We start from the raw sequence: 15,490 nt of genomic DNA on the forward strand, positions 1-15,490 counted from the left end.
CTAGGATAAGAACGAAAAAGACAAAGAAAAATATAATAAATAAAATTAATTATGAAAAAAAATACCAAAATTACCTTAGGGTTTCTTAGGGTTGCCCTAGCGTCATAATATGAAATTAATTGTTAAATAAATGAATCAATTAATAAAAAAAAGATTCGTAAAGCTAAGGAAAAAAATAGAAAAAAAATATTTTAAAGATGCCATGAAAAGGAATGCTGAATAATAAAGAAACATGCAAATGGTTGCAATGGGATAAGAACGAAAAAGACAAAAAAAATATTAAAAAAAATTAATAATGAAAAAAACTACAAATCCTTAGCGTTTCTTAGGGTTGCCCTAGCGTTTCTTTCTTTTATATATAAGATACATAGGAAATTCAAAAGACAATTTATTGAGGTGCAAACAATGTCCCACATCGGTTTAATATGCGAAAGATCACTCATTTATAAGGAGGGGATAGCAACTCCTTTTGGATAAACCCAAGAGCAAAACCAGTCGGGCTCGGCCCAATCTGGACAATATCATACCAATGTGGAGTTTGTGCTAACGTCACATTCCTGTGGAAAAACAAAGAACTTGGAACTTGTAGTTAGAATCACTAACTACACAAGGGTAAAATATTGTAACAATCTAAGATTTTTTTTTTCTTATTTAACCATAATATGTTACTTTCGATTTCTGTTCCTTGAAGAATTTCAAGTTGAGGCTGTTTTGTTTGTGTTCTGATTCATGTTGTTTGTTAAATTAGGGGCTCAAGATACAATTATTTCCAAGAAATCGAGTCGATTAACGTTTCTTGTCATTCAAATACGACATGTTGGTGTTATTTTGACACATTACATTGTTATTTGGAGCCTAAAAATATGTATTAAATTTGAGGTGTTGACTTGGGACGGTCAAAAGGCGACGAAGCAGTGTTACTTGAAGGAACATGTGAGGTGGATTCATATTATCATGCCGGAGATTTTGTTGTAGCTAATACTTGCAGATCAATTCAAGTCAAATTTTCGATTGCAGCGTCTTTAATTGTGATCCCATCTCTTTTATCATATATTAGGGTTATGTAGAACAGACAAAAACATATTGCGCAGTAAAGAAATTATGGTCAAGACTTGTGTATGAGACTGACTCTCTATCTCTCTCTCTTGTTCCAAATACCTACTCGTCTCACTGTTCAGAGGGGCATCGATATGGCATGTATTTTTGGTTCTTGGCAGCATTCTTCTTCCTCTTTTTCTCAATAAAAGATTCGAGTTTGCTGGACTTCTGATAGAAAACAATTGAAAAAAACCATAGCCAAATCTGGCGAAATAGTAACCGAGAGGGTCTAACAAATTTACTGTTGGAAATTTTGAGTGTTAGACTCAATTTTGGTTGATTATTTAAGTGGATTAAATTTAGTTTCTCAAAATTAAATGAATGAGAAATTAATAAAATCCCTTACTATAATAAACGGAAAATAAAGAGAGTGAAATGCCACATTGAAAAAGATGGAGGTGTTAAAACACCTATTAAATTGAATATGTGTGTAGTTAATGTGAAAACGTGTGATACCTTTTCATGAAATTATTTTCCTAAGAGTTGTGACTTGTGGTCATAACCTTTCAAAATTTATAAATAGATTCCAAAATCCACCATTTGATAAATTCATTAATTTTGACATGGAATTCAATACATTAATTGAATTCACTTCTCATCATAGCATCTCATTGTATATTGTTGCATTATCAAGTCCATTTATTTGTGTCTTATAAAGTCATAAACGTCGTTTTGTTCGCCGTGTTCCAATAATTGGTGTGCTACTTTGTTGGAATTGAAATAGTCGTTGTATCTTAGGAGACGATTGCCGTAAACCGAGAGCACTACACGGGGCAAATTTGTCTTCAGGGGAAAGAATCGAGTTCTTGCCTCGACTACATTTTTCTTGTCAAATTTCTGTCCAAATTTTGTTTGTTCCCATTTCAAAATACACACACCCAAATAACATTTACTATGATACAATTATTAATAGTTGGTATATATACCTCGAGTTCCTTGTATTTCTCGATAAGATTTTGCTTTCGAATATCCGTTGCAAGAAAAAAACAGAAAAAAAGCATATGATTTGTGTTCCAAATTCTTGATGCAACCAAAAAGCAGACGAGATATAGAGTAAAAGAAAAGAGGGAGGGCATTACATTTTTTCAAATAGTAATGTTGTTTTCCTTTCTTTGCAACTTCCCTCTCTTTCTTCTTATGCTCGGCCAAAATATCATTCTCGGAACGCTTAGGTGCAGCTGACTTCAACTCTTTATCCTGGAATAATCAGATAAGAAGGTAAATAAATAAATAAATAATTTTATTTTATAATCTTATAATGTGAAAAAACATTGCTTACAATCCGAGATATCTGATCCTTTAGTTCATATACTGCTTCTGGATCTTTGACTTTCTTCATTTGTTTCTTTAGTTCCTACATATCCAATACAACAATGAATGCAGACAGCGGACTAAGAAAATATGCGAATATTGAATTGAATGGTACCTGTTTCAGAAGGAAGTGTGTTTTCATAAATAAAATTATATCTCTTCTTGAAGCTACATTAATAACAGAGTATGATGTCAAATCATAATCTTGTGTTATTTATTACATGCATTCATTGAAAAAAGAAGTTTACCCGTCGTTGACATTGAGTTGTCCACATAATGACTCAAAACGAGGGTCCCTAACCACCTGAACACAAAGTATAGAGAAATTTTAACCAACCGTAATTATGAGATAAAATTACAATAACTTGTACCAACAAACATAATTCATAATTCTTATCGAGGTAAAAGAAAGTAACTTTTTTGGAAGTTGAATAACTTTCCTAAATCTGTTGAAAGGTTTTTTTTTTTTTTTACTTTTCTCCATTGGCCTAAGAAAATAAAAAAATAGAAAATCAAGACCCACATTTACATTAACCAACAGGAATTGGAAAAGTAACAAAAAAAAATCGGTTTTTATTGACTCGACTGGTTTTTTGATCAGAATTGCGGTTTCTGTAAACCATGTCAGACCCATCGGACCTTGATCTTCAAATGTAACAACCACTAGCTCCCGTTCTATTTCACCCTCCTATACGAATCCAAACTTTTTAATCTATCATATAATAAAAACAGATATCTAAAGTAAATAAGACTAGGTACCATGGATGGATTGGTGAGGCCACCGGGGTTTAGTGGAACCGGAACGGGCAATATATATCGGACGGAACGGCCTAGAATGTGGTTCAACAGCTTCTGGCGGACGGTGCTCGTGTCGTGGTGTAACTGTGTTCTTCAATTGATTAGGGCTGCTCACGCCCACAATTTTATATTTCTTCTCATTTCACTTTAACTTTTCAACTTACTAGCTAAATATTATGATTTCTGGCATGTAATTTTCCGACTTTCATGCCTCCTAAATCTTGAAACAACAAGACTTTACTATATGCGCATCAATATAAAAAATTAAAGTAAATGAAAGAAAGACCGAAGTAACTAAACTAGATAAATCTATGCGCATGTAATTAAATTAACAGAAAAAATTAAATCGATTCTCCATATATATATACTTGCTAATTTATCGAATAGTAGAGGGACTCAAAATCTGGCAAATTGAAAATTTCTCTCCATTTCAATGCAAAGCGAGCACGGATAAGTTTCCCTTGCACATAGTTTTGCAATTCGGAGAAACACGTCGCCGCACTCCATTCTTTTCAATTTTTTTCATAAATCTCCATGCCTACTTCCTCCAAATCTCGTTCCCAAAACGTTCTGAAGGGTTCGTCTTTGTCTCCACTTTCTCTCTCCATTAAAATCTTCCACAGACACCCGATGACTTTCATATCCCATGCCACCATGTCGAAGTCGCAGATGTTTCTTGGACGACAAATACGAAACAACCCATTTAAAAGAGGTGAAAATATAGACGAATCATCGCATTTCAATTTCACTTCTCCACTACAACAAGCTTACTACGAATTATGAATTGTTGTTCATGAACAATATGCCAGGGAAAATATATATAATGAATGACTAGACAAGGAATAGTCGATTAAATTAATGACTTGCGCAGTTCGTTTAGCTTGATGAACCACCAAGAAGAAGAAGCATCGGCCGAATGCACATATATGTGTGAATCCACTCGTTCAGAGTGGTTGCGAAAGAGATGGATGGGACAAAGTTTCCTCCATATTCAAAAGATTTTATTTTTGGGGCACTAATAAATAGCTCGATTACTTTGAATCTATCACAACGGTTGAGAAACAGACGTTTGAGATTTGGGAATTTACACGATGACAAGTTGTCCGGCAACAATCTGACACCACCTTGACGTAACTCGTCAAGATAACGAAAATCTGCACCTTTGTGAAACAAAAGCTTACTGTATGTAATGAAGATGGTTTCAATAGATTGGTGACATATTTCAAAGCTACAGCGTTCCCCATTTGCTACGCGTAAGTTAAAACATTTATGAATAAAATTCCTTGAGATGACGAAGATTATGTACATTAATGTCTCTTAGCCCCCTCACAATTTTCAATTCCCATCGTTTCAGTCGAAGGGCAGTTTGAGATTATCTTCTGAAAAACCTCTTCGCCCTCAATGTCTATTTTTTCGAGATGAAGTGTTCGTAGATTCTTCAAGAGTACTACCCTTTCAATAGCCTTTTGGTCCAACTTCAATCTATACATGATATGCCTATTGGGCCAACCCAATGGACCTATATTTACTGGGCCACAGGCCTAGTATAAAAGCTACTATTACGGAGGCCCAATCACCTTCAAATAAGTTTTGAGACCGATAAATTGGTTTTGACCCAATCAAGGAAGTATAAATATAACTTAATTTCATTTAATTAAGGTACGTTCTATTATTCAATCAATTCAACCACTCTTATTCTCTTTACTATCACCGACTATCCGCATGTCTAACTTGAGCGTTGGAGGGGTTACCGCCGGATCAACCCCCGGCTTAGATTACGTGTTTTTTGTTCCTAGGATTCTCATGTCAATTAAGGTGTCTCAGGACCATCTAGCTCGTGAGCACGTCATCCACGTTGTTCTCGCAACTCCTTCTACTCCAATACCGAAGGTGATCTAATTATAGCATCATCATTATGGCGCCATCTGTGGGAATGCATACAAGATCACGTAGCGCGCATGATGCCCCTAAGTCATCCTCTCAAAGGGAACATGACACTACCAAACACATCCCACCTCGTGGAGGCTCTGCCTTGCTACTTCTACCTCGTGATTTCCAGGTAAATCCCCATCGAGATCCACCTCATGATGACCAGGTAAATCCCCATCGGGTTCCACCTAGTGATGCCCGGGTAAATCCCCCTTGGGATCCACCACTTCCTGCCACGCGAATGGTCCAATTAACCAAAGAGGCGCTCCAACATATGATTATGGAATATTCTACTCGCGATGCGACGGAAGCAGTGGCTCAATACATCGCCACAACAGGCGCAAACACTCCCCCTGTGAATCCGTCAGTGGCACTGCCACCACCTCAAGACAACGACCACCGCATAAGTGCGTTGCATCATCAGCATCCACCCCGGACCCAAGGTCCCGGATGCAACAATCCACCAATCAGAGAGGAGCACAACCCAGGTGACAACAACCGCGTTCGCCTCCAAGGGGTAACGCGTCTCCCCGGAGAGCTCCTCCAATGAATGAAGGGGAAGAAAAGATAAACAACAGGGTATCTCATGTGAACTCTCTCCCCCAACTAAACAACCCAATCGGTGGAAGAGCACCGGCTCCAGTTAGATGCAGTCCTTTTACTATGGACATACTCAATGAGTTAGTGTCTTAGGCAGTGAAAGTTTCAGGCTTACCTTAATGCGAAGGAACTACTGACCCACATAAAAATATTGAGAAGTTCAACGCTATGGCAGATTTATACGGCCCAAAAGATGGGGCAATGTGCAAGATGTTCTGCCCAACTTTTTCCAAGAGGGCCATGAATTGGTTCAACTCCTTGCCCACGGGATCAATCGAAACTTTCTCTCGATCATCAGAACGCTTCACCAACCAATTCGCCATCAACAAGCGTATGCTAAAACCCCATCACACCTCTTTTCTGTCGTCTAGAGAGACAACGGAGCACTCCTCACCTACATCAAGCGTTTTGTAGAAGTTGTCCATGAAGTTCCCAATGTGGGAGAAGAAATGCTATCAGGAATGATGCAGCAAAACCTGAAGCCAGGTAGATTCAAGGTATCTATCGCCGGAAGACCTCTAGTCAATTTGGAAGAACTATTGAATCGAGCTGAAAAATACATACGAATAGAGGAGGCCTCTACCCACGTACCTCCTAAGAGGAAAAAATAAGATGATCGACATGATCCAAGACGACGAGAAGATCGACGTCCTCCACCAACATCTCAAGGCCAATCATCAAACTCAAATACCCTGTTCGCGGCACTTAACACCCGCCTCACCGAAATCCTTCTTGTTATATAACAAAAACTCAAAAAGGTCTTGTAGAGCCTCCACATCCCATGCAGCCCAACACAAAACGAGAAAGATCAGACCGCTATTGTCGATTCCATAATGATAAAGGACATACTACCGAGGAATGTGCATAACTCAAATTGGCGATTGAGAAATTGATCAAGCAGGGGCACTTAGGCAAATACATCGATAAACCCCGAAACAAGCGGCATGATGACATCCTACATCGAGACAATAATCGAGATCAACAACAACGACGGGATCAGGGGGTCATCGACGCGACCAAGACAACAATGACAATCAACCCACACGGGTAGTCATTGCCTTTATCTCATAAGGACCAGCAGGTGGGGACTCACAAAATACGAGACGCACCCTCGCCCGATTAGCGCGCATGAATCAAGAACATGCATCTTCGTCCATGTCTGTCTACCAGATACGAAGACCTGATCATAGCATCGTCTTCAATTTCTCCGACTAAGGAGGTCCGATTGAAGTTCATCACGACGCCATGGTAATCATATCCTCAGTGGCCAATTTCTTAGTGAAGAAGATACTAGTCGACAATGGGAGCTTAGCCAACATCATGTACACTCACGCGTTTAAACAACTAGGAATTGACAACGCCCGATTCAGATCCGTAAGCACTCCACTAAAACGATTCACAAGAGAAGATGTATTCTCCGATGGAGAAGTAGAAGTACCCATATCCCTTGGAGATAGTCCATATCGAGTGACGAAGATGGTGAAATTCTTGATGGTTAATAAACCTTCTCCCTACAACATCATCCTAGGGAGACCTAAGATCCGCGCTTTGGAGGCGGTCTCATCCTCCTTTCACCAAAAATTGAAATTCCCCACCTCTTACGGGATGGGAGAAGTATTTGGCGATAGATGACTCGCTCGAGAATGCTATGCAAGAGCTCTATGTGAGCCATCTAAGAAACCTAAGCCTTCAGGAAGGGGAGACGACAACCCGAAGCACGACAAGCAGAAATAGGTTAACGCGGTCATCGAAGCTGATAAAGAAATCTTAATCAGCGTACTTGACGACAGCACCAAGCTAGCAGCTGTTGAAGAGATAAAGTTGGTAAACCTTACACCAGGAGATCAATTAGTTGACTTCCTTCGACACAATGGGGACGTGTTTGCTTGGAAGGCTCAAGATTTGATGGGAATTCTCCCCAAGGGGGCACTGCATCGACTTAACGTTGACAAGAGATTAAAGCCAGTCAAGCAACGTAAGCGGACTTTTGGTCCTGAACGCAACAAGCATATCAAAGCGGAAGTCGCAAAACTCTTAGACGCAGGCCACATCAGACCTGTTCAATACCCCGATTGGTTTTCCAATGTGGTACTCGTTCCCAAGCCCGGAGGCAAGTGGAGACTTGTGTGTAGACTTCGCCGACCTCAACAAGGCATGCCCCAAGGATCCTTTTCCCTACCATGGATCGACCAACTCATCGACTCGACCTCAGGGTGCGAACTTCTCAGCTTCCTCGATGCATATCAAGGATACAACTAAATATTGCTCCCCCCGGAAGATCAAGAGAGAGCCAGCTTCATCACAGATCAGGCATCTACTTCTATCAAGTCATGCCGTTCGGTCCCAAGAATGCGGGAGCTACTTACCCACATCTGGTGAACAGGATGTTCGCATACCTGATTGGTAAGAATATGGAGGTATACATCGACGACATGCTCGCCAAGAGTATCAAGGTCTCGGATCACCTAACTGATTTAAACAAATGCTTCTCCATTTTACGCAAGTACAAGATGAAACTCATCCCCCTAAAATGCTCTTTTGGAGTTCGAGGTGGAATGTTTTTAGGATACATGATCTCACAACGGGGAATCGAAGCCAACCCGGCAAAGATTGAAGCTATCAATCACCTCCATAGCCCCTCCCACATCGATCAAGAAGGTCCAACAACTTAACGGTTGTTTGGCAACTTTAAACTGCTTCATATCCCGATCAACTGATAAAGGTCTCCCTTTCTTCAAAGTGTTAAGGAGAGGGAAAAAGTTTGAATGGAACGAGGATTTTCAAAGGGCTTTCGCCCAATTGAAAACATATCTTACTTTCCCACCTCTACTAACGAAGCCCCAGCCAGGACATATCCTCTTCCAATATTTGGCTATCTCGGTTGTGCGATTACCGCGGTGCTCATTCGGAACGGTGAGAAAGGTCACCAACCGATATATTACATTAGCCGAGCTCTTCAAGGCTCAGAGCGTCACTATACTAATATGGAGAAACTCGCTCTCTCCCTCATCAATGCAGCCAGAAAGTTATATCCTTACTTTCAATCGCATCAAGTGATAGTTTTCACCAACTATCCTCTTAAACAAATATTGAGAAGTCCCGAGACTTCCGGATGACTAGCCAAATGGGCTATAGAGATAAGCGAATACGGGGTCGAATTCAAAACATGCCCCGCCATCAAAGCTCAAATTTTAGCAGACTTTATAGTAGAGATGACTGCAATGGAGGAGAGCACCTCCATACCCACTTGGACCATCAACATCGATGGATCCTCTACAGCTACGGGAGGAGGCGCGGGTATTGTACTTACGAGCCCAGACGGCGATGAGTTCGACTACGCCCAGCAATTTGATTTTAAATCCTCCACAACAAAGCCGAATACGAAACTTTGATTGTTGGGATCTGCCTCGCTTTAGCAGCCGAAGCTCGCAAGCTCCTAGTACACAGCGACTCCCAACTAGTGGTCAACCAAGTCCTTGGGACCTATGAGGCCAAAGAAGAATCCATGGCCAAGTATCTTGCTATTCCACTTAGCCTCCTCTCCAATTTGGATAGTTATGAGGTAAAGCAAGTACCATGAGCCAACAATATTGATGTAGACAAATTGGCCAGACTTGGTAGTTCCATGGCAAGCATTGGAAGCCGGAAATTCACTCTCCTCACGGCTTCCCAACCAAAAATAGTCTCTACCGACGTATCGCATTGCGCTGAAGAGGACGAACCCTGTTGGATCACCCCCATATAACTTAAAAAATATAACTTAAAAAATACTTTACAAAACTTAAAAAGAAACTTTTAAAAATAGTTTTTTTAAAAGTGTTTATATTTAATTTTTTTTTTAAATACGTAAATTTTTTTCCTTAATACTTAAATATATATATATATATATATAAAATAAAAAAATTATTATTAAGAACCAAACGGTTCTACGGTTCTAACCGGGAACCGAACCGGAACCAGTTAGGAATCAAACTGCAAGGAACCGGATTTTCTCGGTTCGGTTCCGATTCCTCCAAAATCGGAACCGGAACCGGAACCGAACCGAACCGTGGTCAAGTCTACCTCCTGCAAGTCAAAATTGCAAAATAATATTAATAATATTTTATTATTATCTCTTCCTCCATGACGCAAACGTAAAAATAGAAAATACAAGTCTACTGTCGACATGATCCGGCACCTTTCTCAACTTAGCTCCCACGTCGACTCGAGAGTGGGGTGCTTAATGATATGTCTATTGGCTCAGCCCAATGGACCTATATTTACTGGGGCCACAGACCCAGTTTAAAAGCTACTACTACGGAGGCCCAATCACCTTCAAATAAGGTTTGAGTCCGATAAATTGGGTTTCGCCCAATCAAGGAAGTATAAATATAACTTAAATTCATTTAATTAAGGTACGTTTTATTATTCAATCAATTCAACTGCTCTTATTCCCTCTACTATCACCGACTATCGCACGTCTAACTTGAGCGTAGGAGGAGTTTCCGCCGGATCAACCCCCGACTTAGATTACGTGTTTTATGTTCGTAGGATTCTCAAGTCAATTAAGGTGTCTCAGGACCATCTAGCTCGTGAGCACGTGATCCACTTTGTCTTCCCTGCTCCTTCTACTCCAATACCCAAGGTGATCTAATAATAGCATCATCAATACACATGCAAATATTGGAGTGATTCCGGCTCGAAGACTACAGAGGGCAGATCCATATCAAAATATCTTGGATTACCTTCCGAACAAATAGGAAGACGAAACTCCTTCATGCCCATATTTTTTAGTCTTGCGGTCCATTTTTCGAGCAGCGAAACCGATTTGTGATATAAAACAAATGTTAACCATATACTAAGGTGAAATTCCTCCAAGGACAACATTTGATCACAATATCGCTGTAAAGTATTTTCCACAAAGGATAGAAACTATTTTTTGTTTCTGCTCAAGTAGGGTCCTCTAAGATCAAGATTGAGGCTAGTACACCAAATATCACGCCATGATTTGGACGAACAACCTCTTTCTGGGAGAGGAAATAAAGTACTCTCTGCAAGATGTGTTTCGGCAAATCGGATATCATTTCCATGGAGTTGGAGCCAGCGTCTTCCCATTTTGCGTTCTTCATGCCTCTAGTCTTATAAACCCTAAAGATTTTGTGTGCTGAATAAAATCAAATTTGGTTTCTATTAGGTTTGCAATAAGCTCCTTATAACAATTCCATAAGCGTGTCGGCACGGTTCAAGTTTTACAAGGAGTAATTTCTATTGCTTACAACTCTTCAGAATGTAGAATTCAATGATAAGATTCTTGACTATTTTACACGCTAATTATGTTAGGATTTATTACAAATTTCACCAATTATTCAATTTTGATTGCTAAGTCACCATTTACTACAATTTCGACCGTCACCGGCAATGATCTTTTTTTTTTTTGAAAACCTATTTTTTTCCTAAAAATATTTTATGCGCATTTAAACATTAATATTATTATGGTTGATAGTAATATTAACAATATTAATTTTTAACACAATAATATTGCTATATTACTCTCCAGGACAATAATATTAACACAACAAAAATCACTATTATTCTATTATACATTAATATTAAAATATTAATATGTTGACCTTTCAACAAAGGCAAACATAATGAAAAATCAAAAGAAAATAATTAACATTACAATATACAATAATATAATTGTGTTTACAGTAAAATTACAAAATACAATAATATTTTTATGTTAATCTGTCAACAAATCAAAAAAACAATATTATTGTGTGGTTGCCAGTAATATTATTGTGTTTACAGTAATTTTCTATCAACGACAACAATATTATTACGTTGACTGGTCAGCAAATCAAACAAAATAATAATGTCAAAAATAATAATAGTAATAATATTGATGTCAAACACGACCCCCTAAACTTAGGGTCGTTTTATGCTTTTTTGCCCTAAACAAAAAAAAAACTTGAACATTTTTTACCCGAACTCGTTAATTCATTGCACGGTGCCCCTCAAACTAACTTTCTGGTAAATTTTGGCCAAAATATTGAACACGTGCGTTGCACGTGAGATTTGCAGGAAGAAATTTGTCTGTTCACTTATATTTTATATATTAATTTTAAATAAAACATTCCTAATACTTTTAAATAATATTTTATTCATATTCAACTAGATTCTCAATACTTATTCATCAATTAATTAATTAAATTGAGGATGTCATGTGTTAGTTTTTTCATTATTTAACTCAAAATAATTTTCTTTTCTAATATTTTGTATTTTTCTCAATATCTCACTTAAGGTAAATTACGAAAACCTTCTTTAACTGGGGCCACATAACCAAAAACCACCTCACATATTAAAAATTATAAAAAAACCCTCTAGCTAATGGATGACTTATGTTTTTACCAGAAAAATGTGTAAGGTCTATAATGCTCTTGAGTTAAATAAAAGGGTAAATAGCATTTAACCCCACGTGGTTACAAGCTCTTGCAGATGACCTCCTCGTGTTCGTAATATCAGAACATAAGTTCATTGTGGTTTATGGGGTAGCTTCTGTTAGTTTTCCGTTAAACCTAACCGCGTGTGTCGAACTTCAAGGTGGTCATCTGCAAATATAAAAGGGAAAATTAAAGCACATGGGGGTCATCTGCAAAAAAAATAAAAAAATACTTCCACACGGGATTAAGTTTGATGGAAAAACTAACGGAAGCTACCTCCAGGGCCGGCCCTGGTGCAGGGCGAGCTGGGCCTCTGCCCAGGGCCCATTATTATAAGGGGGGCCCAATTTTTAATTTTTTACTTATATATATGTATTTATATTAGGTCTTTTTTTTTCTTTTTTTCTGCCGCAATTAATTCCTGATTTCTCTTCTCAATTAACAAAACGCCATTTTCTCTTCTCAATGAAACAGAATGACGATTATTTCTCATTCTCCAATTTTCAAGATTTAACGTTCCAATTTCTTCTCCTTCATATTTGTCAATAAATTTTGTTGCTTTCTTCAATATTTTTTCCTCATTCAATTTCAAAGCATAAAATATTATTGACAAGATTTTTTTTACCCAATTTTTTGCATTATTCCACCGTCAACGTCACCGTCACGGCGTCACCGTCTTATTTCCGGTCGAAGCTCGATATTCCCCACTTTCTACTATTTTTTTTGGGCAAGTTTTAAGGTCTTCACGATTTTTTTAGCTTCTTTCTCCCTTGGGGTTTCTATTCTTCTCTGATTTGTTCGGGAAAAAAATAATTTTCTGTTTTATTTATTTATTTTGTCTTTACTTTTAAAATACAGAATCAAGAAGGCATAGCAATCAGGAGAGGATAATTTGCTCAATTGCTCAGCCAAAGGTAATTGTTCATTATGTAATTAATTAATTTTATTTTCTATGTTTCTATGATTTCAAATTAGTGATTTTGTCCAGTATATAATTTCTTACCCAATGGTAATTAATTAGTTAATAATTATTAATCATATTCACTAATTAATAATTATGAAAACCACACAGGCACACGCTACGCTACAGATGATACATTGAAATTTTGAAAGCGAGGGTGATACCTCGGAAGACTTATCTCCGTCGTGTGACTTCAAATTGCATTTTGAATTTCAGAACGAAGAAAATTCACATCACCAGGTGATATCGTTTCTTTTCCTTACTAGACTTTATTTTGTTTTTATTGAATTTTGTTAGTGTTTTAGTATTGCAAGAGTCTGTTTTTTTCACCAAAAATTGAATATTTTTCCTAGAAAACAAGCATCTGGTTATGAAAAAAAACAAAAAAAGAAAAAACAAGAAGAAGAGGATAAAGTATTGAGAAAAACTATGGGTAAATGGATTTTAAAAAATCGTGATAGTTTAGGTGACACAATAGTTGAGAATTTAGAAAATGCTAATGAAGTAAATGACGAGACTAAAACTTGTGTGGATGAAGAAATTGGTGATATAATTGAAAATGACACTGAAGTGAGTGTGAATGAAAAAAATGATCATATATTTAATGAACCAAATTTAGATGTTGATATTTATGATCCAAGGGTTTTGGATGGTTTAGATGCAAAGTTTATAGATTTGCTCGTAGAAAAAGGTCCTAAAAGACAATCAAATTTAGAATATCCTATTGATAAACTTGGTAGGCATTTTTCTTCAATTTTTTATATTCGTGTATTATCAAATGGTGAAAAACATGATAGAAATTGGCTTGTTTACTCTAAGGATTTAGATAAAGTATTTTGTTTTTGTTGCAAGTTATTTAAAACAATGCCTAGTAGAAGCTTATTAGCAACTAAAGGAATTTGTGATTGGAAACATCTTAGCGAGAAACTTACACAACATGAAAATAGTAAAGAACATCTCATGAACTTAAGAAGTTGTGTTGAGTTACGAATTCGATTGAGCAAAAATCAAACAATTGATAGAGAAATACAAGAGCTAATTAAACAAGACACTCAACATTGGAAACAAGTTATGCTTCGAATAATTGTTGTTGTGAAATGTCTTGCAATACATAATTTAGCATTTCGTGGTACAAATGAACGACTTAATGAAGATACAAATAGAAATTTTTTGGGTTTAATTGAAATGATTGGAGAGTTTGATCCAGTGATGCAGCATCATTTTCGTCTTATTCAAGATAAAAAATTCATTATCATTATCTTAGCCATAAAATAGAAAATGAGTTAATACAAATTCTAGCTTCAAGGGTCAAAGATGCAATTATTAAAATTATAAAAAATGCAAAATATTATTCAGTAATCCTTGATTGTACTCCCGATGCAAGTCATCAGGAACAAATGACATTAATCATAAGATGTGTAGATGTGTCAAATACTCCTATAAAAATAGAAGAGTACTTTTTAGAATATAGAAATGTGGTTGATACTTCTGGATTTGGACTTTTTAATGAATTGAAATATGTGTTAACATCTCTTTCACTTGATATTCATAATGTTCGGGGACAAGGGTATGATAATGGCTCTAATATGAAAGGACTAAATATAGGTGTTCAAAGAAGATTGCTTGACATTAATCCAAGAGCGTTTTATATGCCATGTGCTTCTCATTGTCTTAATTTGATTCTTTGTGAAATGGCAAACTCTAGTATCAAAGCAAAAAGTTTTTTTGGAGCTTGTCAATGCATATATATTGCGTTTGCTAATTCCACAAAACGTTGGAATGTTTTACTTGATTATATTGATGGGCTAACTTTAAAGTCATTGTCAACTACACGTTGGGAAAGCCATATAGATAGTGTTAAATCAATTTTATCTCAAGTTTCCAAAATTAGAGAAGCTTTGCTTAAGTTGGTAGAAGTTAGTGATGATGCCAAACTGAGTAGAGATGCTGAATCATTAGTATTAGGAGAACTTTCAAGTTTTGAATTTATACTAAGTTTAGTCATTTGGCATGATGTTTTGCTTCGAATTAATGTAGTTAGCAAAAAATTACAATCCGAAGATATGTGTCTTGATATTGATGTTAAACAATTGGAAGGGCTTATTTCATTTTTTGAAAATTATAGAATAAATGGATTGAATTCAGCAATTATAGATGCTAAAAAGATAGCAATTGATATGGAAATTGAGCATATATTTGTCATAAGAAGAAGACTTTGTCGAAAGAGACATTTCGATGAAACTCTAATAATGAAAGAGAACATGCATCACCAGAAGAATATTTTAGAACGGATTATTTTCTTGTAATTGTGGATAATGCTCTATCTCAACTGAGGAGTAGGTTTGAACAGTTACAATCGTTTCAATCTATT

At 36.9% G+C, this 15,490-nt stretch overlaps 2 protein-coding genes and 1 pseudogene across 2 annotated transcripts; 2 read left to right on the plus strand and 1 right to left on the minus strand.

Moving 5' to 3' along the window:
* Positions 1–439: 439 nt before the first annotated feature.
* LOC148768548 (uncharacterized) lies at positions 440–4,697 on the minus strand (annotated as a pseudogene).
* A 2,284-nt stretch (positions 4,698–6,981) lies between these two features.
* LOC148768549 (uncharacterized) lies at positions 6,982–7,995 on the plus strand. The gene is made up of 2 exons (XM_088821256.1): positions 6,982–7,350; positions 7,471–7,995. The coding sequence occupies exons 1-2, from the start codon at positions 6,982–6,984 to the stop codon at positions 7,993–7,995; spliced, it is 894 nt and encodes a 297-aa protein (XP_088677382.1).
* Positions 7,996–12,227: 4,232 nt separating this feature from the next.
* LOC148768550 (uncharacterized) lies at positions 12,228–15,490 on the plus strand. Its single transcript, XM_088821912.1, has 3 exons — positions 12,228–12,897; positions 13,017–13,072; positions 13,249–15,490. Exon 3 carries the CDS (start codon positions 14,517–14,519, stop codon positions 15,423–15,425), a length of 909 nt encoding a protein of 302 aa, XP_088678038.1. The 5' UTR covers positions 12,228–12,897; positions 13,017–13,072; positions 13,249–14,516; the 3' UTR covers positions 15,426–15,490.

Source organism: Erythranthe guttata, chromosome 8 (assembly GCF_056151865.1).
Source record: "Erythranthe guttata isolate IM_541 chromosome 8, IM_541, whole genome shotgun sequence".
NCBI classification, from domain to species: Eukaryota; Viridiplantae; Streptophyta; class Magnoliopsida; order Lamiales; family Phrymaceae; genus Erythranthe; species Erythranthe guttata.